At 39.4% G+C, this 27,803-nt stretch overlaps 4 protein-coding genes across 7 annotated transcripts; 2 read left to right on the top strand and 2 right to left on the bottom strand.

The window, feature by feature from the left end:
• Positions 1–717: 717 nt before the first annotated feature.
• LOC135674368 (kinesin-like protein KIN-7A) lies at positions 718–7,553 on the bottom strand. Of its 2 annotated transcripts, XM_065184158.1 has the most exons (16): positions 7,073–7,553; positions 6,303–6,366; positions 5,843–6,114; positions 5,642–5,731; positions 5,445–5,545; positions 5,199–5,312; positions 5,024–5,105; positions 4,867–4,934; positions 4,711–4,770; positions 4,507–4,631; positions 3,393–3,591; positions 3,162–3,293; positions 2,947–3,042; positions 1,922–2,851; positions 1,503–1,825; positions 718–1,369 (listed from the first exon to the last, which is right to left on the bottom strand). In XM_065184158.1, exons 3-16 carry the CDS (start codon positions 6,081–6,083, stop codon positions 1,042–1,044), a joined length of 2,889 nt encoding a protein of 962 aa, XP_065040230.1. In that variant the 5' UTR covers positions 6,084–6,114; positions 6,303–6,366; positions 7,073–7,553; the 3' UTR covers positions 718–1,041. The 2 variants fall into 2 exon arrangements, with proteins under 2 accessions (XP_065040230.1, XP_065040221.1); XM_065184149.1 differs by lacking the exon at positions 6,303–6,366 and having other exon boundaries at positions 719–1,369.
• Positions 7,554–7,687: 134 nt separating this feature from the next.
• On the bottom strand, positions 7,688–12,550 carry LOC135674376 (LEAF RUST 10 DISEASE-RESISTANCE LOCUS RECEPTOR-LIKE PROTEIN KINASE-like 2.1). Of its 2 annotated transcripts, none has more exons than XM_065184168.1 (3): positions 11,664–12,550; positions 9,766–9,819; positions 7,688–8,921 (listed from the first exon to the last, which is right to left on the bottom strand). In XM_065184168.1, the coding sequence occupies exons 1-3, from the start codon at positions 12,424–12,426 to the stop codon at positions 7,897–7,899; spliced, it is 1,842 nt and encodes a 613-aa protein (XP_065040240.1). In that variant the 5' UTR covers positions 12,427–12,550; the 3' UTR covers positions 7,688–7,896. The 2 variants fall into 2 exon arrangements, with proteins under 2 accessions (XP_065040240.1, XP_065040247.1); XM_065184175.1 differs by having other exon boundaries at positions 9,766–9,798.
• A 4,644-nt stretch (positions 12,551–17,194) lies between these two features.
• On the top strand, positions 17,195–22,194 carry LOC135674356 (LEAF RUST 10 DISEASE-RESISTANCE LOCUS RECEPTOR-LIKE PROTEIN KINASE-like 1.2). Of its 2 annotated transcripts, none has more exons than XM_065184140.1 (4): positions 17,195–18,053; positions 19,962–19,994; positions 20,603–20,857; positions 20,977–22,194. In XM_065184140.1, the coding sequence occupies exons 1-4, from the start codon at positions 17,315–17,317 to the stop codon at positions 21,909–21,911; spliced, it is 1,962 nt and encodes a 653-aa protein (XP_065040212.1). In that variant the 5' UTR covers positions 17,195–17,314; the 3' UTR covers positions 21,912–22,194. The 2 variants fall into 2 exon arrangements, with proteins under 2 accessions (XP_065040212.1, XP_065040206.1); XM_065184134.1 differs by having other exon boundaries at positions 19,941–19,994.
• A 1,557-nt stretch (positions 22,195–23,751) lies between these two features.
• Positions 23,752–26,063, top strand: LOC135587112 (uncharacterized). Its single transcript, XM_065078120.1, has one exon. The coding sequence runs from the start codon at positions 24,136–24,138 to the stop codon at positions 24,589–24,591; it is 456 nt and encodes a 151-aa protein (XP_064934192.1). The 5' UTR covers positions 23,752–24,135; the 3' UTR covers positions 24,592–26,063.
• Positions 26,064–27,803: the final 1,740 nt, after the last annotated feature.

Raw genomic sequence — 27,803 nt, 5'->3', positions numbered from 1 at the left:
ACACGTCGTCTCCTCGTCGTTCTCCGACATTGATTTCGACGTCGCCGCCATCGATGGCAGCCGCCGGCCAAGCGAACTCTCCCTGGAACAAGAGAGGGGAAGCTTCGGACGTCGGCCTTCCTTTCCTCTGCTTTAGGTTGTTCTCATTCTTTCTTGGAGCGACTGCATTTGTGATGTTGTTGTTGTCTTAAAAGACTTCTCTTTTTCTGTGTTTCTGCTCTCCTTCTTCTATTCTGTGTTTGGGCTAAGAATGCATTTGCCAAAATCCAGCAATATTAATGCTATTTTAAGTACACTAAACTCCTTTGAAAATTAATATATATATATACACAATTTATGTATTGCAAGAAAAATAAAAATGGAGAAACATATGTGATTTATATGACATGGATTTTAGGTTATAAATGTTATTGATATGGGCATCAGATACCTGAATTTTCCACTGACACAAGATCTCAAGCTAATATTTGTGAACCAAGCCATGTCCAATCCAAATATATGATCATTTGGCTTTTCTAAATCAGTTTCTGGAAAATATTTCACATCTCTCTCTATCCAAGTAGTAGAAGTCAGTAACAACAATAGTTTCATGCCATGGCAGTTTAATGAAAGAATATGAAATTTCTCCCCATCATCCTTGAGTAGAAGTCAGTAACAACAAAAGTTTAATGCCAAGGCAGTTTAATGAAAGAATATGAAATCTCTCTCCCCATCATCATTAAGTAGAAGTCAACAATCACAAATGCTTAATAAAAGAATATGAAATCCCATTAGTACTTCAGGAATGTACTGCAGTACTGTAAGCACCAATTACAATGGAAAGAAAGAAGATCAATGAAAGAGGAGGTTTGAAACAAAATGTTCATATAAATGCAAAGTTTATGTACACAGAAAATCTTCAGACCCCATGTTTCCTGAATGAAACATGGCGAAGGCTATTGTTGTGGCTTTGCTTGCTTCGTGTCTGCCTGTGTACACCGTGTGAGCGAGCGGAAAGGAAATGGAAACTTGGTTCTGTTCTTCCTCTTTCAGTGACCCCAATCACAATCTTAGCAAGTTTGATATAGGCTGCCATCCAAGAAGCCATGGCTTCTTGCTCGCTGGCAGTGTAAAGTTCAGCTCGAACATCTCCTTGGCCATGTTTCCTCCTTCACAGAAACCTACCAGCCTAGCCACTATATCAGCACTTTCTTCAATATGTGCTGGATCATTTGGATCTGCCCAGAGCTTGTACACCAGCTGGAGCTTTCTCTGCTTCCCTTCGAGGGGCACTTGCCACTTGATGTACAACCTCTCTCGCTCGTCCTCTGTCAATCTTGATTGCAGCCTCCTGGCAAGGAATTCTCTTTCATGTCTCAGTGCTTTAATACTGCAAGAAGAAAATTGCAGCAGTTAAGACCAGACAATCACAATCAATGACTTGATGTGAATGTGAACAAAAGGCTTTGCAGAACATGTTTGATGTTTCAGGTTATAATGCATATTGCTCAAATTATTCGCACCTTGATGATAGAGAAATTGATTCATCGCCCATTTGAGCTGGACTTGCATTACCGACTTCAGCAAAGTGCTGTTGCAACCATGTCAATCTCCTAACCTCTACTTCAATGTATATCTGATCAGCTGGATCACCTCTGAATAGCAAATAGAACTGAGTGCGATGTATTATTGAGACATGGCAAACATCCCATAATTGTATGATCTGCTGCATTTGTTCCTTGAATCTGGACTTCCATGCATCAGGTGAATTTCCTGCATCTGTAATACTCTCATCACCCTCCGCTGCATCATATCCTGCAGCCTCATTTGCTTCTAGTTCCAAAACCTGATTCCATTATTAAGATGAAATCAATATTTAAAATATATCCTGCATATAAAGATATGAAAAACTAATATTTGAGATAGAGTGTAATTTTCAGACCTGGCAAACTAGGAGCTGCTTTTGGTACTGAAGCTTCGCAACCCGCTCTTTCAGTTCTGTGACATATGCTCTTATGCTCCTCACATTTTCCTCCGCAGCATTCTGGAACATCTTTTGCATCTTTCTCATGTTTACTGAACTGGAACGCCGATAACCGGGTGTCCCCTCCCTTGATGAGATATCTCCACCGTCTTCACTCTTGGATGGTGTAACTTTCTCTGAAACCGATATGTTCTCGTGGGATTCAGTATCATTTTCTGGAACCTTGTTCTCCACTTCAGATTCCATCACCTGCCTGGAAGATGAGAGAGGAGAGCATGGGGCCCTTATAAGATTTGGCCTATTTACATTACTGCTCACAGTCAAAGGAAGCATCTTCTTCTTCTTGATCTGGGACTTGGAAGATTTGGGATTAGTCTCAACACAATGATTATTGTTTGGAAGGGACATCACTAGCTTGTCTATAGATTTTTGAACATTCTCTAGCTTCTCCTCAAGACTGGCAATGGAACTGCCCTGCGAATGCAGTCTTGTAATTTCTTCTTTCAGGTTTGCTCCAGCATTCTGGCTGGTCATCACATTGCAAATGTCATCATCTTTGCTAAGGGATCTAAAAACACGCATCTCTCTAATTTCTGCTTGAAGTTTGGCAATAGTCTCAGCAGCATCTTGGTTACCCAATCTGTGGCAAGCCACCTCTTTCTGCAAAAATTCAAGAGCTCGGTTTGCTTCCTCTCCAAGCTGCTCCTGTAATTGTTCGAGCTTGCGAATTTCGTGCACAAGCATGGATGGAACGGTTGATGATTGCCTCATAGGATTTCTTGCACGTTCAACTTTCCCATGACTCTTATCACCAGCATTTGGTGATACGCCAGAAAAGGTGAGAGATTTTACAACTCGGCAAGGTGATGAATCAAATGGATTCAAACCCTGAAGAGATAAATACAACCGGAAAAAAAATTAAACATGATGCAAGTTGCAACAGAAATCCAGTAGTAAATGCTGATCAAACGAGGGACTTTTACCACTATTTGACCATCACCAAATTTCTGTCGTAATTCATCCAATTGTGATTGGGCAAGATCTCTTTCTCGCTTCAGTCGTTCCATTTCAATTTCCAACTGATTTTTGATGCCAAGATCATGTTATTAACCACTTTTTTGTCTCAATATGCTGGTAAATGTTGGCTTATGCCATATTAAAGCAATGATGAAATTAGATTTTGAAGCAGTAAAATTACCTGATTAATTTTCAACTCTTTCTCCATCAGAAGGGCTTCAGAGCATGCAGAAGGTTCTGGAGTGCGCAATTCTGCTTCGAGTCTTGCCACTTCCTTCTGCAGCTGTTTAACCAACTGTTTGTCGGACACAACCTGATCGATCAAGATAGTTAGTTGCAAAAAATAAGTACGCAAACGACATGTATGCAGTAAAAAATGCAAAACCAACATCTCAAGTTTCAGTCTACATACCACATTAACTTGTGCTGTGTTGGTAACTTCTTTAGCACAAGTTGCAAAGAACAATGTATTTCGAGATTGTTCTACATGGCTTAGTGCTGGACTCATAGTACAGATAATGGCAGTCCTTGCATTCCCTCCTAGAGAGCTCTGCAGTATACGTGTTAACTTTGAATTTCTATAAGGAATATGGACACCTTGTTTTCCTTGACTGCAGTCAGAAAATGGATCACATCAAAACCTGAATGTTCAGAATCTCAATTTTCAAATCTGATATTGCATTATGAGCTACCCTGGTCTCACCGAGAAGAGAGACAATTTTCTTTTTCCGAGCATAGATCCTATGACCATAGTATTAAGCATAAACGTGACATAAGAATTTGAAGCAAACAGAATTAAAAGGTTTCTTCCTAGTGAACTTGCAGAACCACATTATACATATCTAGGTGAAAGATTTCGATAACTTCATGGTTCTTATAATTTGCTTCTAATGATAGAAATATAATAAGAGATAACCATGTGCAGTTCTAATGCATTTCTTCTAGATTCCTAGCAGTCTTCCATTTGTTTCACACAGAGAATTTGGTTCAACACATGTTTTATCGTACACCAACATTGAGATTAGTTTAAAAGGCAATGATAATACATGTTGCATGACTAAAGTTATCTAAAATTTGCTCATGAATTGCTCCAATAGTCCATTGATAAAAAGATATGTTCTTTTGCTTTTTTTTTCCTGCCATGGTAGATAGCCAAGTAATACTGATTTTTGCATCACAATTACGGCAACTAGTATGACACTGTTTGTCTGCTATTAAACCTGTCATTTCTGCTTGCCAAAACTATTCTGTGGTCAAGGAACACTTCAGAAAATTGCATGGTAATAAATCACAACCAATCAGTAGAAATGTCTAGCAACTATCAGGTTGCAGTCAAGTCTCTGCTTCTATTTGTTTAGTTTACCAACTCAATTTTCATTAAAGATGGTCAAGAAAAATGTCAAGGCATGTCTTCTTTAGCAAAAGGAATCATCCAATGAATTAGATGTTTGGTCCACATAATGCCATTTTGTTTATTATTTTTCATAGTAGCAACTCAGAAGTAGCAATGTTTTAGGAATCATTACCTCAATGTTCTGATTACTGTTGTCAGATTCAACAAGCTACGATTTATATGACAGCCTTCTTTAAGCCTGGCACCACTTGCATGAGTTTGACCAGCCCTCTCGCTTCCTGCAAGGTCCACAAAGTTCTGCAAGAAAACAATTCAAGTCCAAATGTCTTGGTGAACACGAAATTAAAGCATTAAAGGGCTGATAAGAGTAGCTTACCAGGCTAGCAACAAAAGATTTCACACAATCTGAATTTTCACGTACAGTACTCTCCACTATCTGCGGCATAAAACAATATATTTGCTAGTACTTTTAATCTTTCTAAATTCATAAAAAATCAACTACTACAGTAAAAGGAAAAATATTTAGCATTACCAGCCTTATTATTTGGTGTGATCTGGAGCTGTTATCATTCAAGGCAGTTTCACCAACTTGCCTTTGTTCTGTCAAACATTAAAATTTGAGTTGAAATTTAATCAACTTTAGTATAACTTTATAACTGGGAAGAATACAAAAGAACCAGTTAGTTAACCTTCACACAGTCCAATTAGATGCCTTAGATGCTGACTATCTTTTGCTGTTTCTTCTTCCAACTTATCAACAATAGTCCCTCTCTGTGCAGATAATGAAATAAAACAAAAAAAATTTAACGTCACAAGTATAGTGACAAGTCATGCTAACAGATACAAGAAAAAAACATTGTGTACCTCGGGATCATCTAGCAAACGAAGGGGGCCAGAATCTGGTTTAAGCAGGTCCCTTACTATCTCATTATATATCTCCATAGCAGAAATTTTGATGGTAAAGTCCCTCTCTGGGGTCTTTATCACATGAAAAAAGAAAAAAACAAGCTTGATACTTTTGGATTGGAAAAGCAAATGAAGACAAAATGAAAATATGTTTTCTATAAGAGCATATGACAACAGAAAATAAAAATGTTTCATGACTCTTACATTATCTATGTGCTTGTAAATATCATTAACAGCATTCTCAGTTATCCCTCTCATGGTAAACGTTTTTCCACTGCTAGTCTGCCCATAAGCAAAGATAGTGGCTGCAGAGAGTATGGTACCATTGTCACAGGCGACCTTAAGAATTTATCCAAATATTGTATCATTTTAGGAAAGATTATTCTCATATTGATGCATACCATTGATTCCTGTCAATGCCGATAAAGCAACATCTTTGGCTCCTTCTTCATAGACTCTTTCAGTCAAACAAGCTGCTCCAAATACTTTATCTGACACACGAAGACAAAGTACGGTATATTCCCATTACAAATCATAGTTTTGATTGCATATCCAAAATGCAAGATGAATAAACTGGAGGTAGAAATAATTTGAAAATGTACCAAAAGTATATGAAGAGGATGAATTGGAGCGATCCTGAGCTGGCATCTTGAACACAATTTTGTTGTCATCAACACACGCCCATGCTTCTTGGTCCTTGAGTGACAATTCCTTCTTACTCAAAGGCCTCACACGTACAGTAACAAAAATCTTCTCCTCCTTGATTCTAGAGCGTCCAGGAGTATAGATCGGTATTCTTTCAATCTTTGAGGTTGGAGTATTAGGTGGTCTAGCTGCTGTCATCTTTGTGGATAACCAGCTGCACAAACCTCTCCTGTTGGAACAGGGAATTAAACATGTTTCGGATCAAGTCAGAAAAAAAAGGAAATAGACCATTCTCACGGACAAAAAAAAAAGCTGGCATTACTTCTTTGGTCAGAACTAGAGCTGGATTTCAACCAGCATAACAAAGAGATTAAACAAAATGACAAATCCACATATATAATCAGTACTATACCGTACGTTGAAAAGCTTGAAATTTGTATTTGATTTCAATTATTAAGAGGCAGGATGTCTGTGATTGATTCTGGCAGAGAAAAAAAACAAACACAATAAGAGAGAAGAAACCTTATTAGGATTAGCTCAGGGGAAAAAAAGTTGGAAAATCTCACATTCTCGAAAGCAGAGAACCATCAACATAAACATTTATAGTGCACTGTTTTCCTCCAAATAGTTGACAGATCACTGAAGTGATCAACAGATTTCACAAACTTCTAGCTAAAGAAGTCCTAAATGGAGTAGATCAAAGTCCAAAGCAGTAAAAATTAGCTTCTTTTCTTAGCTTTCATACTTCCTGGCAGTTCCAACCTTCCAAAATTACACATCCGGGAACTCCCGTCTGCCGTTCTTCCTCATCTTCCAGATCTCTGCAATCTTATTCTTTCCGCCATCTCCTCTTTGATCCTCGATAAGCTCATTCCATTTAAACGATTCGGTAATCTCCATTCTCCCCTTCAGATCGATTCTCTTATACGCATCATTAAAGCACTCACGTCAAAGTCAAGTAAAAATTAGTCCAGTTTTAGGGTTTCTCTGTAGTCCATTCAGCAAAATGACAAGATCAGCTATGCATTACAAGAAACCAGTAGCGGAAACAGCAAAAATCCCAGAGCAAGCCCTAAAAGAGGTACCAAGAAAACAAAGAAGGAATCGAAGACCCAAAACCAAGAACCGAAACTTCCGCAGCTCTCACACCAAAAGGAAAAGATCGAGAAAAATGGAAAGAAATGTACCGAGATCGAAGGCAACAGGCCGACTCGCGGAACAAATCGGGGGACGCCCCGCCGCCTGAACCCAGTCAGAATAGGCAAAGAAAGGGAACAATCTGCGGTCTGGTGGGCAAGAAATTGGGAGTAATCCTTGTGAATTCGGACCCTTTATAGTCGACCGAGGTCGCAGCAAGGAGAGAAAGCGTTACGAACTCGAGAGCTTTGATTTGGTGAAGACGGTATGAAGGGTTTTGTTTGAGAGAGAATAAAAGCGAGGAGAAAAATAAGACTAATAATAGAAGAGAGAGACACAGAGGTGGCCGTTTGAAATGAGGGACGCCAACGGCTAGTTCCGGGTTTACGTGCGCGTCGATTTCATCGGGCCGAGCGGGCCAATTACTCGCCACCGCCGAGCGAATCATTGTCGTTTCTTACTTGAACCTCTTACGCGCGTGGATTACGCACAAATTGGAGTCTCGGACAAGCGCCGCCATCTCAGCGCGTTGGACGTTCCGCGTATGAGAACCGCGTGGGCGGTACTGTTGGAGAAATAACGAGCGAAGATTTAACCGATCTGAAACGTTACCCGTCTCGCTTACCCTCGTAGGCAGCAGCGGGTCCCACCGGAAACCTTGGGTCTCTCCAATGAATCGACCGGTAGGACGGCCACTTAGTTGCAATCGAATATAGAAAACAGAGGTATACAATAAGCGTGGGCCCCTCTGGGTCCCAGTGTGGCAAGAGACCAGTTCATGTTTTCCCTGTCTGTTGCTCGCTTATTTGGATCAAAGAAAATGCCCAAACAAGAACACCAATTTGGTGGCAAGACACAGTTGATCTGAAACTTGTTATGGCCTCGGTGGCATCTGCAAGTCTTTGATGCTTCCTTCCAACATATCCACTATCTCACTCATCGACGGTCGATTCCCAGGCATCATCTGTATGCACCACAGACCAACAATTATCATCTTCCTCACAGTCTCCTCATTCTCACTGTTCAAACCTGATATGTCGATCTCATTCTTCCCGTCAAGACGATCGTAGATCCAATGAGGAAAGTAGATCTCGTTGGTGCTCTCGACTGCTGCATCTATGTTCTTCCTTCCCCCCACCATTTCCAGCACCATCATCCCATAGCTGTAGACATCAGCCTTACTGGACACAGCTCCGAAGTTCCTGGAGAACACTTCCGGGGCGATGTATCCCACAGTGCCACGAGGAGCTGCCATCGAGAGGATGCTTTCTTTGGGAGATCCCAGCTTTGCCAGTCCGAAATCTGAGATCTTTGGGCAGAAGTCTTGGTCCAGGAGGATGTTGTGAGGCTTGATGTCGAAGTGAACGATACGAGTGTTGCATCCGCGGTGCAGGTATTCCAGGCCTCGTGCAATGCCCACCGAGATGTCGTACAGCTTCTCCAACCCAATTGGTGTTCTTGTTTCGGAGTCCTCGGCGTAGATAAACTTCTCTAGGGATCCATTTGGCATGAATTCGTAGACAAGAGCCCTCTTTGATCCCTCCAAGCAGAAACCCAGAAGACTGACGATGTTAACATGGGATGTTCTACTGATGCTGACCACCTCATTGATGAACTCCTCTCCGTTTCCTTTGGATGCAGTTAGGAGCTTCACAGCCACTGAGCGGCCATCTTGGAGAGTGCCCTTGTACACAGTGCCATAGCCGCCATGTCCAAGCTTGTGGCTGAAGGATCTGGTCATCCTCTTTATCTCAGAATACTTGTACCTCTTTGGGGATAGGGAGCCATGCATGTTTAGTAAGGCTTCAGCACTCTGCACATTTCCTTCATGAGACTTCTTATAGTAGATCAAGAGGAATACACACAGACATAAGAGAAGCCCTCCAAAGCTAGCAAATACTGCAAAAGAATAAGTAGTGATTAGTGAGCATAATTGCCATGATCCAGTGTGTATCTTAAAACTTATGAGAATGCTAACAATAAAACTAGTCTTACATTTTCTGATGAAACATAGTGACCTTAGGATGACTAATTATAGATTATCCTACGTAGTTAGATCTCTTTACTATCCTAATTTTCTTAAACATAAAATATTTACATTGAAATCCTCATGGTTATGAAAGTAAAAAATTTAATTTAATTTATCCTATCATCATCGATTTTATTAACGAAAGCACAAAAATAATGGACAAAATTATTTAACTTAATTTACTCTAATATGTAGTCAAGATGTCGCAACACTCTGATATCAACGATTAAAAGTCAAGTGATACTCCAACAAAAACACTTCTTTTTTCTGTATAAGCCAAGTAATTTTTCGTTCAACAGAATATGAGCTTCCATTCTGAATATGTGACCATTGCATCACTTTCCTTTATCTTTTTTGTCTGTTTCTTCAAGTAGAAAGTCAGGAATATTGAATAGTTTTAACTTCGAAGGATTATGATTAAAGCACACAGGGCTAGGAAGAGATCTATATCAGTTCATGACATTCTACCTTTTGACAGGATTAGATTTGGATGCCATTCAAGCATGAGACATCAGCTCTTTGCCATTGTTTATCAACATGAGTTTATTGATGCCCTAAGCAGTTGATGATATGTTTCTAAACAATCTTTAAGCTGTACAGGATCATATTCTTTCTAATCAAGAAAATGACTTGTTTGTTAATCTTACTCCTACAAGTAGAAGGATATGGAAGCTAGCAAAAATCAATGGCAGGGTTGAGAGGAGTGTTTCTTACCTATAATTATATGCTTTGTCCTCCTTGAATGAGCTGCAACATCAAGAACAATCTCTGTCATAGACCATAAAACTAGATAAGAGATCAATTATTACAACCCAAAAACTGGACTAATATATGCATGTAAAAGTTTAATTTTTAAGACGAAGGTCTTGTAATCCAAACAAAAGACACAAAACATTTTGCTCATACAATGGTACTAAACAAAGACAGAATACAGTTTTTCTTATCCTTTTTGCATGGCATCCTACACTGTAATTACATTCCACAGTGCTACAACAGGATATCACCTACTCTTCATTTAATGACAACTTGGAGCAAAGCCAGAGGGTTTAGAGGTTGAATAGCAAGTACTCTGTAGCTTCATGGATGCATCAAAATGTATGCAAAGTGTGTATGTTTCCAAAGAGCAGAGTGCTTGAACTTGTCCAAGATGATGTGATAACATTCTTTGTGAGAATGCTTGAAGTTTATGAGCATATAGGGACAACAAGATTTAAAAGGATAAAAAAAAGTGATAAAGAATAATAGCTCAGATAAAGGCCACAAATAGTTGTTGTCCTTTTAGGTGGCCCAATACCTCTCAGAGGCTACAAGAGCCATTTAAATGCATGATGCATCAATTTAGTGAAGCTTTCGGCACACACTAAAAGCATGATGTTTGAGAAGAAAGGCCCCTAATATTTAAAGGTGAGACATCTCACAAAGAAAAAACAGGGTTGCAGGCCATGACCTAAAAACTATCAAATCTATGTCCATGATATGTCCACAAAACCTTTAACCACAGTTATATTGGCCAATCCAAATTGGGATTCGACAAGAAACAAATAATACAACATGCTACATGGGTTAATCTATGTGACTGCTATAGTTATCTGACTCATTATAAGGAAAAGTTAAGAGAAAGTCTCCCACTTCTGTTAGATGAATGTAGCAAAACTTATGTTTGATGTTTTCAGATCCAAAAACTTTTCCTAATGAATTCCAATGAAATTTCATTGTATGAAACAATATGGAACGACATAGCCAAGTAGAAAACCATTTTCAGTAAAGAAAAAAAGCAGTAAAATAGAAGTTCATAGTGACATGAAATTTTGGCTCTATATATTGAATCAGAGAATGATTTGAGGAACTCATATGTCCTATGAACATTAAAACAAGTTGCATACAATACTTCTCTAACTATTTCGTTATGAAGACCCATCTCTAAGGACCAAAAAAAACCTGAAGTATGTCTCAGGATGTCATGACCTCTGTATGAAATCCAGGAGATGGAAGTCAAGAATTGCAATTCAGATTCACCAGTAACTTAAAAACTTTGACTAGTAGATTTAGCAAAGTCAGCAGCATAAAGTTTTAGTCAAAATCAGGAAAATGGAGCCCCAAAGCCTTCACATTAGACCGATCAATGCGTTAGGGAGTAAGCAACCAGCTCACAAAAGAAATCTGGACACTTGAACCAAAACATGCGAATTACTATTCTATGCTATGAATATATATCCTTATAGCATGATCGAAGACCTGTTGTTGCCAGAGACCACAAGAACATATTCAGATTAGTCTAATCTTGGAAGAGAATGAACAAATTTCAGAACTTGGTAATATGTACACAAACAATAACATCTCTGTGTGGTTTCAATTTAGAGACAATTAATCAGTTATATTCTGATGTTACCGGAGGCTATAAGAACATATTCAGATTTGTCTAATCTTGGAAGAGCATGAACAAATTCCAGAACGTGGTATTACAAACACAAACAATAACCTCTCTGTGTGGTTTCAATTCAGAGAAGATTAATCAGTTATGTTCTAATGATCTGACTACATCTTATGCTTCAAATTCCCGCAACTGATATCTAAATACAATAGAAGTACTTGGATTAAAGCTACATACTCACCACATTTCCTTGTATGGACTTGGTCAGGGCAGATGCACATGAATTTTGTTGTCGTGTCATTGAATCCACATCGGCCGCCGCTGTCACTGCACTCTGTACAATCCGGCGCCGTCCAGTTCAGCAACCACCCAGTCCTCAGCAGAGCAGAGTAGTTTACATCGATGCCCACATCGATGTAACCCACCACCGGCACCACCAACAGCTTACATACTCCACCGGAAAAGTTCAGCTTGCCCGAGCCATTGTACTCACCGCCGAAGTAGGACAGTCCTCCATCAGCAGCACAAGATATGTTTTGGAAGGCAGATAGATTCATCGAGCTCGAGCAATTGGAGAGGAAGAAGATGCGCTTGTTGGCGGAGCTGAGGTCGAAGGGGTAGAGGCCGGAAGTGATGTTGAAGGTTGGTAACGGGCATCGATCGTCGTCGAATCCGGCGGCATTGAGCTGAACCGACTTGTTCTCGTAGAAGATGTTCTTGACATGATATAAACCGTCAAAAACGTTAAAAGAAAGGGTTTCGGCTTGGCCGCCGCTGCTGATGCAGGTGACGTTGAACGGAGGAAAGCCACAATAAGACGGTTGCTTATTGCTGAGCCAGAAAGGGTACTTGATTGTGTGATTCCCGCATCTTTGAGGCTGGCAATCCCCAGACCCAATAGTCGCGGCAAGGACTGGGCTGCCTACCACCAAACAAAGGATCCAGAAGAAGAAGAAGAAGACAGTAAAGATTTCCTTGTGGCTCGGCAAGATCCTGGGATTCATCGGAAAGGGGAATAACACAGGAGGAAAGGGAATTGGAAAGGAAGAAAGATGCAGATCAACTTTGGAGGAGAGAAACGATTGACGAGGGTCTGCTCTCTCCCCGTAAGTCAATGGTTTGACAGGGATTTGGATGAATGGTCTGCTGATGAGATAGGATCAAATTAATGAGGGTGGCCCAGTTGTGCTCTGATAGGTTTCAGTCCTTTTCGTCGACTGCATGCATGTCTGACCAATACCGCGTTCCATAAGCAAAAGAGTCATTCTATAAAGATCGAATACTTTATATGAGAGACTAAATTAAAGGACGATTAGACGATATTAATTGTCTCAACTACGACAATATGATCTGAAAGATATCCACATGTTACATCAAGCATCCAACCCAGCTAGATTGAAAAGATGAAGTGAACCCCAGTAACAACACTGCAGAACAAAGATCAATTACTTGGTTTCTTAAAGCTCTCTCGTTCTTGAGACACCCCATGATAGCTCTTCTTCTTCCTCCCCCGAACTGCAAATGCTGCAGGTTGCATCAATCCCGCTGAATCCCTACTTCTTCCAACCGTAGCTGTGAGCAGACAAAACAGCGACCCGACTCATGGAGGATGAGGTTGGTGATCCAGTCTCGTCTTCCTGCTGTCGACTGTAAGCATGAAGTTGGTGATGAGGTCTGTGAATTCGTTCCTTGGTTTCTCAAGGAGGTCATTCCAGGATGATATCTCATTGCTCGTTTCTAACCAATAATGTTTAGGTTATCAATCGATTATTACCAATCAAAGTCCACCAAAAAATTTGAATCGGTTAGGTCTGAGATGCGTGTCGATCGGAGTTAGATTGCGCTGGTTTGATTCTTCCTCTGCCAAGTCAAACTGGTTCCTATTTGATATAGACAAGGTTGGTCAAACTTTGACCCATCCCATTTGACCGCCAATATTATAGAGCTGGAGTCAAAACCAAACAGATCCACCAAATTATGTAGAAGTCAACCCACTCGTTGTGTATAAAGTAGGTTTTTAGTTATTGCCTCCGTGGATGACATTCACCATATTTAGTATTTATAATCTTTTATCATCCCTATTGAGAATGGGTAGAATTGTTTTGGCCCATATGGTTCTCGTGTAGATTGCACACACCCAAACCCTCCTTTTCCTTTGGGGAGATAATAGTGTCCCAACAACTCAACTAGTCTTGGAAATAGAATCCCTCTAAAAGAAATCTCTAGAATTTATTTTAGCTTTAATGATCATTTTCTCAATAGCATTCATGCTAAGTAGGGAATGCATTGAAAGAGTATTGAGAATCGAATTGATTAGAATGAATTTATCGACTTGATTAATACATACTCCTTGCAAGTAGAATTTTGGATTTCACTTTAAGTCTTTCGATATAGCTATCTAGGTATTTAAGAGACAATTTTGTTTTCCTTAATTCCTAAGAACACACGAATTGATTAGACAATTTTTCTTCATAATAGTTGGAAAATAAAATATTATATTTAACATGATTTATCTTAAGGTTGGATCCTCCTTCAATCTATTTAAAAAGGATAATTCTGATGCTACCAAGGACTTATTGGATAAAAATAAATAGAGAAAGAGGTATTAGATTCTCTTGTCTAATACTTTTATGTGTGTAAAACCAAGATATTACCATTAATAAGATAAGACATATAATGAAAGAAAACATAACCTGAGTCTCACTTAATAAATTGAAGATGAAAATTTATTTTGTTCGTGGTATTCTTAACGGTCACCGAAGAAATCTTATCATACACTTTCTCAATATGAATTAATAGATAATTTTCTTTAGGTTTAAATATTATGTGAGCTAACTCTATAATAATAAATGTATTATCATTGATATTATATTTCGACACAAAAGCATATTATTCTTGATCAACTAGTCTATCAAGATAATATCTAATTCTATTGTCAAGGACTTTGACCAAAAGCTCTTATATCACATTGTAAAGAGTAATGGGATGATAATCTTCCATCCTAAAACTATTAGGTTTTTAAAGGATAATCACTAAAAATGCTTTACCCTGATTATAAGAGAGATAGGCCAAAAGTATCACAAATATTATCTTTGATAATATCCCAAAAGGCTCTAAAAAACTCAACAATGAACACATGAATATGGACTCTTTCACATATCCATTTGATTTGATTTAAGGTGTCATAAATTTCATCAATCCCTTTAGCTCAATTGAATTGAGGCCCCATCAATCACCCCCTATAATTTTTTATATCAACTAATAAATTGATATTTTTATACCACTTTCTACCTTTGTGTCATTATCTAAAATGATATAATTAATAATATTATATATCCTTGATAAATATGTGAAAATACTTAGTATTAAGGTCACCTTCCTCGATCAATTTGAATTTTGATTTTGGACCATCATTTATGACACAATTATAGATTAAGAGCAATCACTTTATTTTTATTATGCAAGCTAATTAAAACTTTGCCCTCAACCTTAGAAAGACATGTGTGCTGATCTTTAGATTCAAACAAATCAATTTTCTTGTAAGTGTCTCTAATCTTATACTCAAGGCTACTTCGAAATTGACTTTGCAGCCACTAGCCATTTACCTTCCCTTGCACCCGATTACTTAAAAATCAGAAGTCATCAACATTAAGGCTTCCTTCTCTTATTATTGAGTCGATCATTGTAAGGACGGAGAAGGGATTCAAGATGGGATAATTTTCTTATTCTATTATATTTTTGCTTATCTTTATTTATGGTAACGTTAACATTAATGTTACGTGATATATTATTTCATCCCATCCTTGTATCTTTCTAAATCCGATGGTTAGTATTTTGGAAAACCACTATATTAGATATATGCAATCACTTTCTATACCACTTGTATCATGATTAAGCTCGTTGGATGTAAAGTGGATCGTTGTAGCCCCTTTAACTTCCTGGTCCTTGCCTTAAATATTTGATTTGAACGATTGAACCTAACCTGAACATGCCATAAGTTGCTTTGGACCTAAATCCATATAGTATATCGTCTTTAACCTCCCATAGTTGTTTGAAAGACCTAGCATCTTCCTCTTAAGAATGAACCTCCATTGTTTTTGTCGATTTCATCAAGCAGACATTAGCCTGATGCCCTACTCTTTTGTGGGAGAAGCACAAACTTAAAATATTCTCATAGACGATGGATTAAGAAAATGATAAAATTATTCTTAATCCACACTCCCTGTGGAATAGGCTTAGAGATATTTATCATAAAATATTCTGACATACTTTTCTCTTATGCTAGAGAGCGTGATGTTGTCTAATTTGAGATGTTTACCCATGAGTTTAGCAAACTTATAAAAGATGTTTGGGCATAACATTTTCACTAGTATTCCATGGGGCTGTAGTGGATGTTTCCATCACCGTTCACACAATGGTCAAAAATCCTTCCACTATGAGATTAACGTCAAAGCTTGCGTATAAACAAAGGTAGGAGTCTTGCCTATGTATAAACAAAAGAACTTTACAACAAGATTCATTGTATTGACCTATGATAAAACTTTTCGTGATTTTTGGAGGCAGTCTAGTGATAGATGTTTGCCTAAAATTTTTTATATTACTAATTTTATCATTCTTATCTTATATTTATAATTTCCTATCGATCAAGCTCCAATACAAGTTTAAAACTTTGAATCTTCTATTTCCTCCATCATCGCGTCAAAGTCAAAGCAAACCAATCATGCAAGAAATAAATAAATTTTAAAGATCTTAAATAAATCCAAATATGATTTACTTATATATTCCTGTCACATCTTCATAAATTTCAAACAGAATATCTCTATAGCTGTCAAGAAGCATAAGTAAAAAAACAAAAACATAATATATATATCCCTGTAACATCTTCATTAATTATAGATCCTCCAGTAATACTCCAACGTTATCCTGAAAAGGCTGATTCTGAGGTGAGGAAAGATGGTCATTCCGACCCCTTGTTTCTTCTCTTCACGTCCATTAAACCTTGGTTACACTGCTTCCGAGCCAAGAACGAGTCCCGACGGCCCCATGGAAGGACTACGGGACAGGCGGACCGGGAAAGGGAACATCCCTCTCGGGTCGTCGCCGCGGTCAGAAGAGAAAGCTTCTGCAGGAACGCAAGAACTTTGATTTCGACTTCCTCTCTGTGCATTAAGTTGACCACATTTAAAAGTAATCTGCTGTGGAATTCTCATGGTTGTGAGCGGCCAATTGAAGTCATCGCATGTACTTTGTGGGATCCTTCCGTGTCCTAATAATTGACCATGGGGGAGAGGAACATGCTCTCTCACTCTTTGATTCTGTGAACCAATCCAATAACATGCTATTTATATATTTTGTGTTCGAAGAACAAGTAATCTGATGTACTCTGCGCAATGATTTTTCTGGGGAAGTAATTTAACCCCAGCCGCGATCACTGTGCCTTCCGATCCCCGCCGATCCCGACATGTCACATCACCTTCTTCAACCCATGACTGCATCCGTGTTGGGTTTGGAAGCTCCATCTTCGCTTCCTACCTTGCGGATCATATTATCCTTTGCCTTCCCCTGCGCCACATGTGATCGGTGTGCAGGTCAATGATGTGGGCTGCCTCCACCGCCCAATGTCAAACTTATCGCACGTAAGAAAAGGTTGAGAGTGATACAGTACTTCTCCATCACCGCTTCTCCTTTCAAAGCCTGAAAAAGAAAATGGCGTATACTGTAGATTTGACAGCGCTACCTTCTGTTGGAACCGAATCTAATTAATAGATCATTGCAGCACCTCCAATAAATCAGTCAAACCCCCTTCCTGTGCCTCCCAGATTAGCCAAATGAGCTAAACTTCTCACCTTCTTCCTCTCCCCCTCCTCTCCACCTCCTGCCGAGCTTTCTCCGATGAATCCCAGAATCTTACTGAGCCTCATGTTCTTCTTGATCCTTTCTCTGGTGGAAGACAGACCAGTCCTTGCCGCAACTATTGGGTCTGGGGATTGTCAGCCTCAAAGATGCGGGAATCAGACAATCAAGTACCCTTTCTGGCTCAGCAATAAGCAACCGTCTTATTGTGGCTTTCCTCCGTTCAACGTCACCTGCATCAGCAGCGGCGGCCTAGCCGAAACCCTTTCTTTTTACGTTTTTGACGGTTTATATCATGTCAAGAACATCTTCTACGAGAACAAGTCGGTTCAGATCACTGCCGCCGGATTCGAAGATGATCGGTGCCCGTTACCAACCTTCAACATCACTTCCGGCCTCTACCCCTTCGACCTCAGCTCCGCCAACAAGCGCATCTTCTTCCTCTCCAATTGCTCGAGCTCGATGAATCTATCTGCCTTCCAAAACATATCTTGTGCTGCTGATGGAGGACTGACCTACTTCGGCGGTGAGTACAATGGCTCGGGCAAGCTGAACTTGTCCGGTGGAGTATGTACGCTGTTGGTGGTGCCGGTGGTGGGTTACATCGATGTGGGCATCGATGTAAACTACTCTGCTCTGCTGAGGACTGGGTGGTTGCTGAACTGGACGGCGCCGGATTGTACAGAGTGCAGTGACAGCGGCGGCCGATGTGGATTCAATGACACGACAACAAAATTCATGTGCATCTGCCCTGACCGAGTCCATACAAGGAAATGTGGTGAGTGTGTAGCTTTAATGCAAGTACTTCTATTGTATTTAGATATCAGTTGCAAGAATTTGAAGCATAAGATGTAGTCAGATCATTAGGACATAACTGATTAATCTTCTCTGAATTGAAACCACACAGAGAGGTTATTGTTTGTGTTTGTAATACCACGTTCTGGAATTTGTTCATGCTCTTCCAAGATTAGACAAATCTGAATATGTTCTTATAGCCTCCGGTAACATCAGAATATAACTGATTAATTGTCTCTAAATTGAAACCACACAGAGATGTTATTGTTTGTGTATGTATTTCCAAGTTCTGAAATTTGTTCATTCTCTTCCAAGATTAGACAAATCTGAATATGTTCTTGTGGTCTCTGGCAACAACTGGTCTTCGATCATGCTATAAGGATATATTCATAGCATAAAATAGTAATTCGCATGTTTTGGTTCAAGTGTCCAGATTTCTTTTGTGAACTGGTTGCTTACTCCCTAACGCATCAATCGGTCTAATGTGAAGGCTTTGGGGCTCCATTTTCCTGATTTTGACTAAAACTTTATGCTGCTGACTTTGCTAAATATACTACTCAAAGTCTTTAAGTTACTGGTGAATCTGAATTGCAATTCTCGACTTCAGCTCCTGGATTTCATACAGAGGTCATGACATCCTGAGACATACTTCAACTTTTTTCTGGTCCTTAGAGATGGGTCTCGTTGGTTCATAACGAAATAGTTGGACAAGTATTGTGTGCAACTTGTTTTAATGTTCATAGCACATATGAGTTCCTTAAATCATTCTTTGATTCAATATATAGAGCCAAAATTTCATGTCACTATGAACTTCTATTTTACTGCTTTTTTTCTTTACTGAAAATGGTTTTCTATTTGGCTATGTTGTTCCATATTATTTCATACAATGAAATTTCATTGGAATTCATTAGGAAAAGTTTTTGGGTCTGAAAACATCAAACATAAGTTTTGCTACATTCATCGAACAGAAGTGAGAGACTTTCTCTTAAGTTTTCCTTATAATGAGTCAGAGATAACTATAGCAGTTACAGAAGTTCCTTCCACTTCATTTACTTTTATAGCAGTCACATAGGTTAATCATGTAGCATGTTGTATTATTTGTTTCTTGTCGAATCCCAATTTGGATTGGCCAATATAACTGTGGTTAAAGGTTTTGTGGACATATCATGGACATAGATTTGATAGTTTTTAGGTCATGGCCTGCAACCCTGTTTTTTCTTTGTGAGATGTCTCACCTTTAAATATTAGGGGCCTTTCTTCACAAACATCATGTTTTTAGTGTGTGCCGAAAGGTTCACTAAATTGATGCATCATGCATTTAAATGGCTCTTGTAGCCTGGTATTGGGCCACCTAAAAGGACGACGACTTTTTGTGGCCTTTATCTGAGCTCTTATTATTTATCACTTTTTTTTATCCTTTTAAATCTTGTTGTCCCTATATGCTCATAAACTTCAAGCATTCTCACAAATAATGTTATCACATTATCTTGGACAAGTTCAAGCACTATGCTCTTTGGAAACATACACACTTTGCATACATTTTGATGCATCCACGAAGCTACAGAGTACTTGCTATTCAACCTCTAAACCCTCTGGCTTTGCTCCAAGTTGTCATTAAATGAAGAGCAGGTGATATCCTGTTGTAATTACAGTGTCAGATGCCATGCAAACAGGATAAGAAAAACTGTATTCTGTCTTTATTTAGTACCATTGTATGAGCAAAATGTTTTGTGTCTTTTGTTTGGATTACAAGACCTTCGTCTTAAAAATTAAACTTTTACCTGCATATATTAGTCCAGTTTTTGGGTTGTAATAATTGATCTCTTATCTAGTTCATATAAGTTGTAAATTATATTGTGGTCTATGACAGAGATTGTTCCTGATGTTGCAGCTCATTCAAGGAGGACAAAGCATATAATTATAGGTAAGAAACACTCCTCTCAACCCTGCCATTGATTTTTGCTAGCTTCCATATCCTTCTACTTGTAGGAGTATGATTAACAGATAAGTCATTTTCTTGATTAGTAAGAATATGATCCTGTACAGCTTAAAGATTGTTTAGAAACACATCATCAACTGCTTAGGGCACCAATAAACTCATACTGATAAACAATGGCAAAGAGCTGATGTCTCATGCTTGAATGGCATCCAAATCTAGTCCTGTCAAAAGGTAGAATGTCATTGAACTGATATAGATCTCTTCCTAGCCCTGTGTGCTTTAATCATAATCCTTCGAAGTTAAAACTATTCAATATTCCTGACTTTCTACTTGAAGAAACAGACAAAAAAGATAAAGGAAAGTGATGCAATGGTCACATATTCAGAATGGAAGCTCATATTCTGTTGAACGAAAAATTACTTGGCTTATACAGAAAAAAGAAGTGTTTTTGTTGGAGTATCACTTGACTTTTAATCGTTGATATCAGAGTGTTGCGACATCTTGACTACATATTAGGCTTCAACAACAGTCGTCAATGCTATTCTACAATTCCTTTTGCTAAATGTTACTCACGTTTCAATTTTCTTGTACAGGTGTTTCTGTCTCAGCTGGTTTCCTTGCTCTAGCATGTGCCGTGGGCTTTCTCATTTACCAGTACAAGAAAAGGAAAATGAACTCCACATCCTCCAAGTTTCTCACTAGAAATGCCTCTTCTTCACATATGAACACCGAAGTGGGTGCCCATTTCCAGACTCACCTCTTCTCCTATGGCGAACTTATGGCAGCTACCGACTGCTTTGACACCTCGAGAGAACTTGGTGATGGAGGTTTTGGCACTGTGTATAAAGGTACAAGAAAAATGTTCTGAATTTGCTAAACATACCAATTTCACCATCTACCTGATATCTCATTGTATCACTGTCCTGCTTGAATACAATTTCAGTTAAGATTGTTTTCTGTTCTTCAGGAAAACTTCGAGATGGTCGAACAGTTGCAGTGAAGCGACTGTATGAGAGAAACTATAAGCGGGTCGAGCAGTTCATGAATGAGGTTGAGATCCTCTCCCTTCTTCGTCACCAGAACCTTGTCAGCCTCTACGGCTGCACCTCCCACCGCAGTCGTGAGCTCCTCCTCGTTTATGAGTTTGTGCCAAATGGCACCGTTGCAGACCATCTCCATGGCAGCCGTGCCAGTGAGCGAATCCTAACATGGCCTATGCGTCTGAACATAGCCATTGAGACAGCTGATGCTCTTGCATACCTCCATGCTGTTGACCCACCTATCATACACCGCGATGTCAAGACCAACAACATTCTACTGGACAGCAGCTTCCATGTAAAAGTTGCCGATTTTGGGCTCTCACGTCTCTTTCCGGTCAATGCTACGCATGTGTCCACTGCTCCACAGGGCACACCGGGGTACGTAGACCCTGAGTACCATCAGTGTTTCCAGCTTACGGATAAGAGCGATGTTTATAGCTTTGGCGTGGTGCTGGTTGAGCTTATATCATCGAAACAAGCCATCGATATCACCAGGCAGCGGAGTGAGATCCATTTGGCCAACATGGCGATTACTAAGATCCAGAACCATGAATTAGAAGACCTGGTGGATCCAGAGCTCTGTTGTCCATCCGATGAGGTGACGAAGATGATGATCACCATGGTGGCAGAATTGGCATTCAGGTGTTTGCAATCGGATGGGGACATGAGGCCACCAATCAAGGAGGTCCTCGAGGGGTTGAGAGCGATCGAGAGTAAGACATACAAGACCGATAAGAGGGAGAAAAATGATGTTTGGACACAGGATGATGCTACTGGGGTACGGAACATTGCAGTGTTCTCTCCTGATTGTGTCACAGGCAAGTGGGTGAGTCAATCTACTACACCAAACACCAGTCAATAAGACAAGTTTTCTGGTTGTTCATATGGCACGGCAATCTTTTCAAACATCCAGAAAAAAGAATATTATTTTTGAAGGCAAGTGATGTACATAGTAAATGGAGTTTCTGCGTACCATTCCCACATAATTTGTGGACCTGTATGCACTCTCAGTGCTTCTCTAACAAATTAGTGGAGATGCTTAAGGTGTGTGCTTCAGCTAAGTGATCATTCATCATCTGAGTTCATATTCTCAGTTGCAACTCTGTAAGCACATTGTGAAGCATAACACCATCAGTTACTTGCGGGCCGAAAGCATGAATGCCAGTTGTTCCCACAAGGAAGAAAACCATCATGAAAGAAAAGAAACATATTGAAAGCATAGCTTCTGGTATAGCCGTGAGTAATGAGGAAGGAAGACCTGAACTTGTAAGAAGAACATGTTTTGTTAGAATCAGCTGTGGACTGCCTAATCTGAGAAGCCTGAAAGTTCCATAGTGTCTACATTTTATTCCAAATGGTTGAAGAGTTTGATCCTTTTTTGTTGGAGGCTTTGAAACCCTAGACATGAATCTATGTCTGACCTCAAATGCATCTCTAGCCAAATTTCACGGTAAGCCTAACGTGTGTTGACTTTTTCTGCTAATTCTCAAACATAATTGAGATGATGATACTCTTGTGACCTTAAACCATCACTTTTCAGTTCTATCAAGTTGCCTTTATATATATTTCCCTAACAAAGGCCTCTTGAACAATTTAGGAGCAAGATATTGATCATAGCTTTAATCGTATATCAAATATGGAGCTTCCTGGAATTATAGAACACACAGCAGACATTGACAGCAAACTCTCACAAAAAAAAATTCCCATACCCCGATCTTTGACCACACTGTTAATTTCTCCATCACTATGGTTAAATGAAACTGCAGTGTTCCCATACAACTCCTCACATCTTCCAAACAATGATGGCCACCTGCACCATGGCTCAGAAGCTCATTCAATGAGCAGTGTCACTCTCTCAATGATGGTGTTAGTCAACCTCTTCTAGCCACCTCCATGAGAGCTTCCTGAAAAGCCATTAAAGAAACATAGCTTGTATCAGTCCTAACAACAAAATCCAATGCCTCTTTTTCTTTCCAACTAGTCTCAGTCTTCAGCAATGGTTTAGACCACCAAGAAGAGGTAGGTGGGAAGATATCTGCTGCTTTTCTAGGTTAAACCTACTCTCTGAACTTTTCACTGTCAACAATGTGGGCATGAGTCTCCAACCTTTGTTTCAAGTGTAGGAGGAGCTGCACAGACCCTTAAAAACTCCACCAAACATGGATCAGGGGAACCAACCAAGCATGAGGGTTCATTTTACCCAAGGCAGAGAAAGAGAGAGAGAGCAGAGCAACATGACAACAAACTAAAGCTCCAATGGCACTCACCACCTTAAAGTGCCTTGAGTAGGGCTAAAGTCACTTCACATGCCAAATCTCTGCATGTAGCTTCTGCAACACAAGAAAAGTGTTCCTAGCGTCAGATCTCATCAGAGAATGACCAAACATTTGCTCCATTGGTGTGTGGGTCATATGAAGCATATATGTCACATGAATCAATTAATTAATTATTCATGAAATAATCTACACTGGTCAAGAATGAAAATTAACCCCAAAAAAAAAAAGTACAGAGCATGGTGGACCTCATGTCACTCTCATGGACCTATCTATGGCCAAGTCGGCCCTCAAAGCCGTGGACTTTCTTCCGATCCGATCTGATTCGATTCGATCCGTTATCAGTTGGTATCATCTTTATATATATATATATATATATACATATATATATTCTGAAATCTATTATTTTTAATCTGCAGAATTAAGAATTAGGGAGCGAAATTGGAATTAGGAAGAGGAGAGAGAAGAGAAGAGAAGAGAAGAGAAAGAAGAGAGAGGAATAAGAGTTGTGAGCTGGTTATGTTGGAGTACGAGGTGAGGGTTGCTTTCTCTACATCCCAAGATCCGAATTCCTTTCTTCCTCGAAAGATGCACAGTCCAATCTCATGATTCCAATCCCACCCATTGCGTTCATCGGGTCATTATTGCGCCATGGTAACTGTCTCCCCGGGAACCGAGACGGCCGCTCTCGCTTCCCCTTACACCCCCTTCCAATCCCCTTCTTTTGAAGGTATGTGAAGATGAAGAAGAAGAGTACGTGAAGAAGAAGAAGAAGAAGAAGAAAAGAGGAGACTTGCTGTTTCTAGGACGAGAATGGCGACGCTTCAGAAGTTTAAGCTGCTCGCGACGCAGTGCGCGGCGCCGGCCGCCAGCCCATCGAGAAGCCCCGGCCCCGCCGCGGCAATCGCCCCCTCCAGCCCCGCTTTCCGGTTGCGCCGCCGGAGGAGCCTCAGGACGCTCCTCGGCCGGGCGTCGTCCCGTCGGGCCGCGGCCGCGGTCCCCGGGAAGCCGCCCCCGGCGCCGGATCGCCCGTCGGAGAAGCGGGCCTTGTTTAGCCACTCGCTCGCGGATCTGTTCGTCTCCTCGCCCCCGCCGGGTGGAGCGGAAGGAGGGCACGAGTCCGCCGCCGGAGCCGCGCGGAGGTTCGGGTTCGACATCCTCGCCGCCGGGGGTAGAGCCGGCGGGGGACCCAGGTTTGGGTCCCGCGGCTTGAGGTACCGGTTGCTGCGGCGGACCTGGCGGCCGGTGCTCGTCGCCATTCCCGAGTGAGCGAGCGATCCAAAAAACTTGCTCTCGTTGGGGATAATAAGAGAGTTCAAGCTGTAGGTACTGTTGTAAGTTGCGTTCACTGTGTGTTCATGGGAAGGTGGACACTGCATGAGTTGATCTATAACCAGTATTCATCTTCTACATCCTCTTTATCTTCGCTTCTCTTTCTTTTCATGAATGGAGAATGATTTCAGGCTACAACATCCTAAAGGTCATAAAATTCTGAGTTTTCTGTCAGAACCAATGCCTTCCATCACTAGGAAAACATCAATTGCTTCAGCTGCCAACACCAGCTCAGTGCAAGTTGAAATGGTGATGTGTTAGATCATGAGTTCATCGTGTTCTGCTCTGCTATTGTCAGAACAAGCTTGCTGAAGGAGAAGCTAGCTAAGGACTAGATTGATGCACAAAAGAGTTTCCTACCAAGTCTTCTGCTTGTTCTGTTTTCTGTCATCATCCAGCTTACTGTACTTGCTTGTGTCTCGTGCCAAATGACTGAAGATAAAATGAAGAAGGCAGGGACCAAAGATAAGCGAGTGGCATTCATTGTCCTCCAATGCATGTAGAGGAACTAACAATTGTGAAGAAGGTGTTCGCCTTGCAGTTCAAGTTTATCCGCTTGCTCACCCTGTTCAAGGCCAAGGAGGTGGTGGCTTTCGCTGCAGTTCACATGGCAAAAAGGGACAGTAAAGTGATGCTACTTCCTGATGTCAATAGAGACAGGGAGAATCAAGAGCAGAAGGATCCAATCTACCATTTTGCCCATCGCCACCAGTTGCCTCCAAGAAAAGATGCGTTGGGTGAGCGGCACAAATCAGTAAGCTTGACACCTCGCTTTTTACCTTCTCAGTCACTTGTCCTGCACTGCACTGCACCTTCACAGTGATATATACGCCATGGAGAAGCCTCTTTCTTCTTTTTACATCACCAGCAGTATCTGAGCACTCTTTACAGCCTTGTGAGAGAGTCATACTTTTATTACCTCCTCACCAACCTTTCAAATCCATGCACAATATGATGTGAAAAATGAATCAGATAATGAGAAAAAGAGCTCCACAGATAGTAACATGAAATAAAAAGCTGGGAAAGATACTTGTAGATATGTGGACAGAAATGAGCACATGAACATTAGAAAGCAAAGGGACAAGATGAATAGACAGCAGGAAGAGAGAACCAATTGAGTCTTTTTCTTTCATATGGAATCAGCTTTCATAAAGTCTATCAGATACAGTAGTGCTTTGAATATCCATGAAAGAAAACCAACACAGACAGCCAGTCAGCAATTTTTTGTGAACATTGGTGAGTGATGCCATACACTGCAGCTCATTTGAATGCCTTTTTGGCTCCTGTGGGGTTCCAGATCATGATTCTTTCAACTATTTGGATATCAAGTTCCAGACTGAATTTTTTCTGTGACTATACAGTTATCAAAGAAGTTCAAACTCCTGCTTACAGTGTGGATTTTGTGACCATATGCATGTATGTAACTGTGTCTAGCTTCATTTGGATAAATAATTTGGTCAGGTGATGTCTGAGCCCAATTTGTTGTTGTGGGGAGAAGGATGCAGAACAGTGTTTCTGGCTATCCAAAATGACATTTCCCCTGAGCTTGGTGAGATAAAAGAGTATCATTTCTTCATGTAGCATTTGTTCCACCAATTCATATTTACTGAAGAAAACATTTGATTCCCATAAAATCTCAAGTTGTGTGCATGTTGTTATCATTTTAGATGGGCAATGTCCTAATGGAGGTCCACTGTTCAACTATGTCATCTTCCAACAACCTCTTTATTCCTTCTTCCACACTGCTTTTTGTACCCCTGATTTGATTCCCAAGTTGGTGGTGGATTGATCTTTCTTTTTCTTATCCAGTCTATTGGTGAATAGTCTTGTTTTAATGTCTTTTTCATGTTCCACTGTGGCTTGCTCTTTTTATCCTTAAATGTCAATTGCCAACTATATTTTTCTAGTAGAAGATTTAAACCTGAAATGTTTGTCTTTTGATTGGTTAGACTGAAGGGATCTTCACAAGATTGTATAGCAGCTCATTCTACCCTCTCTCATGGAAATATAGAATGTCATAAGCATAGATATACCTTTTTTTCTATTGTGTTTCAGAAAAAAAAAGATGATTTTTTTTTCTTTTAACTCGATTTTTAGTCATGCATAATAGAGTATCATTTGCCAAAATGAAGAAAATGATTTATAATTGCATTGCATCAAAATTATTTTAGAAATTTTACTATTACAAGTTCATGGTATGATTCTTATTTTGTAAATTGATAATCATGTTTAGCATTAAGCTGTCTACACCAATCCTCCCTAAATCCTCAAGCATTAAATCATTATATATATATATATATATATATATATATAATAGAATTTATATCATCTTCTACTTATTTATTATTATATTCTATTTACTACTTTGTAAATTAACTTATATAATGTTAGGTTACGTCGGTCCCAAGCTTTAATGAAAAAGATGGATGATTACGTTAGGTCATTAATAACCAACCTAAAATTATATCATATAGCATGAATATGAATCTTAATTGATTTCAATATAAAGTTAGGTTGTCACCAATTTGTGAGGCATCTTAATTACCAAAGTGTCTCAAATTATAAATAGTGAGCTAGAAAATCGGTCGGAAGTAAATTATCACATCAACGCTTAGTTATAATGTCAAAAGTAAACAAGAATTCTCTCATTATTTTGGATGAATGAGAATAAAAAAGTTAATATAAGAATAAAGAGTTAAATTAGCAACTTCAAATATATAAACAAATTGATTAGAATTGATAAATACTATAATCAGAAAAAGAATACATATTATTTGCTTACAAGATTAAAATACTAGATTTAAAATTTGATATATCAAAAAGTTAAACGCCAAAATGATATAAAAATTATTACCGATAAGGATTTAATGCTACAAATATAAAAAGATTTAGAGATAAAATTATAATTCTAGAATTTATGAAAAGATAAAATAATTTGAATGTCATTTATGCCATTCAAGGAATCTATATAATTTAAATATAGTTTCGGTGAATATAAAGAGGTGTATTGGGGCATTGGTTATGGGGAAAAAATAAAGATGATGATATATTTTTTTATACATAATTTTATATAATATAATATTATAAATATTCACTTTAAGAATATAGATGAACGTTTAATTATTTATAAAAATGAATATAACTATAAT

The sequence above is a fragment of the Musa acuminata genome, chromosome BXJ1-1 (assembly GCF_036884655.1).
Source record: "Musa acuminata AAA Group cultivar baxijiao chromosome BXJ1-1, Cavendish_Baxijiao_AAA, whole genome shotgun sequence".
In the NCBI taxonomy this organism is placed as follows: domain Eukaryota; kingdom Viridiplantae; phylum Streptophyta; class Magnoliopsida; order Zingiberales; family Musaceae; genus Musa; species Musa acuminata.
Note: the sequence above shows the minus strand (reverse complement) of the source record. Positions and strands in the feature narration are given on the sequence as shown.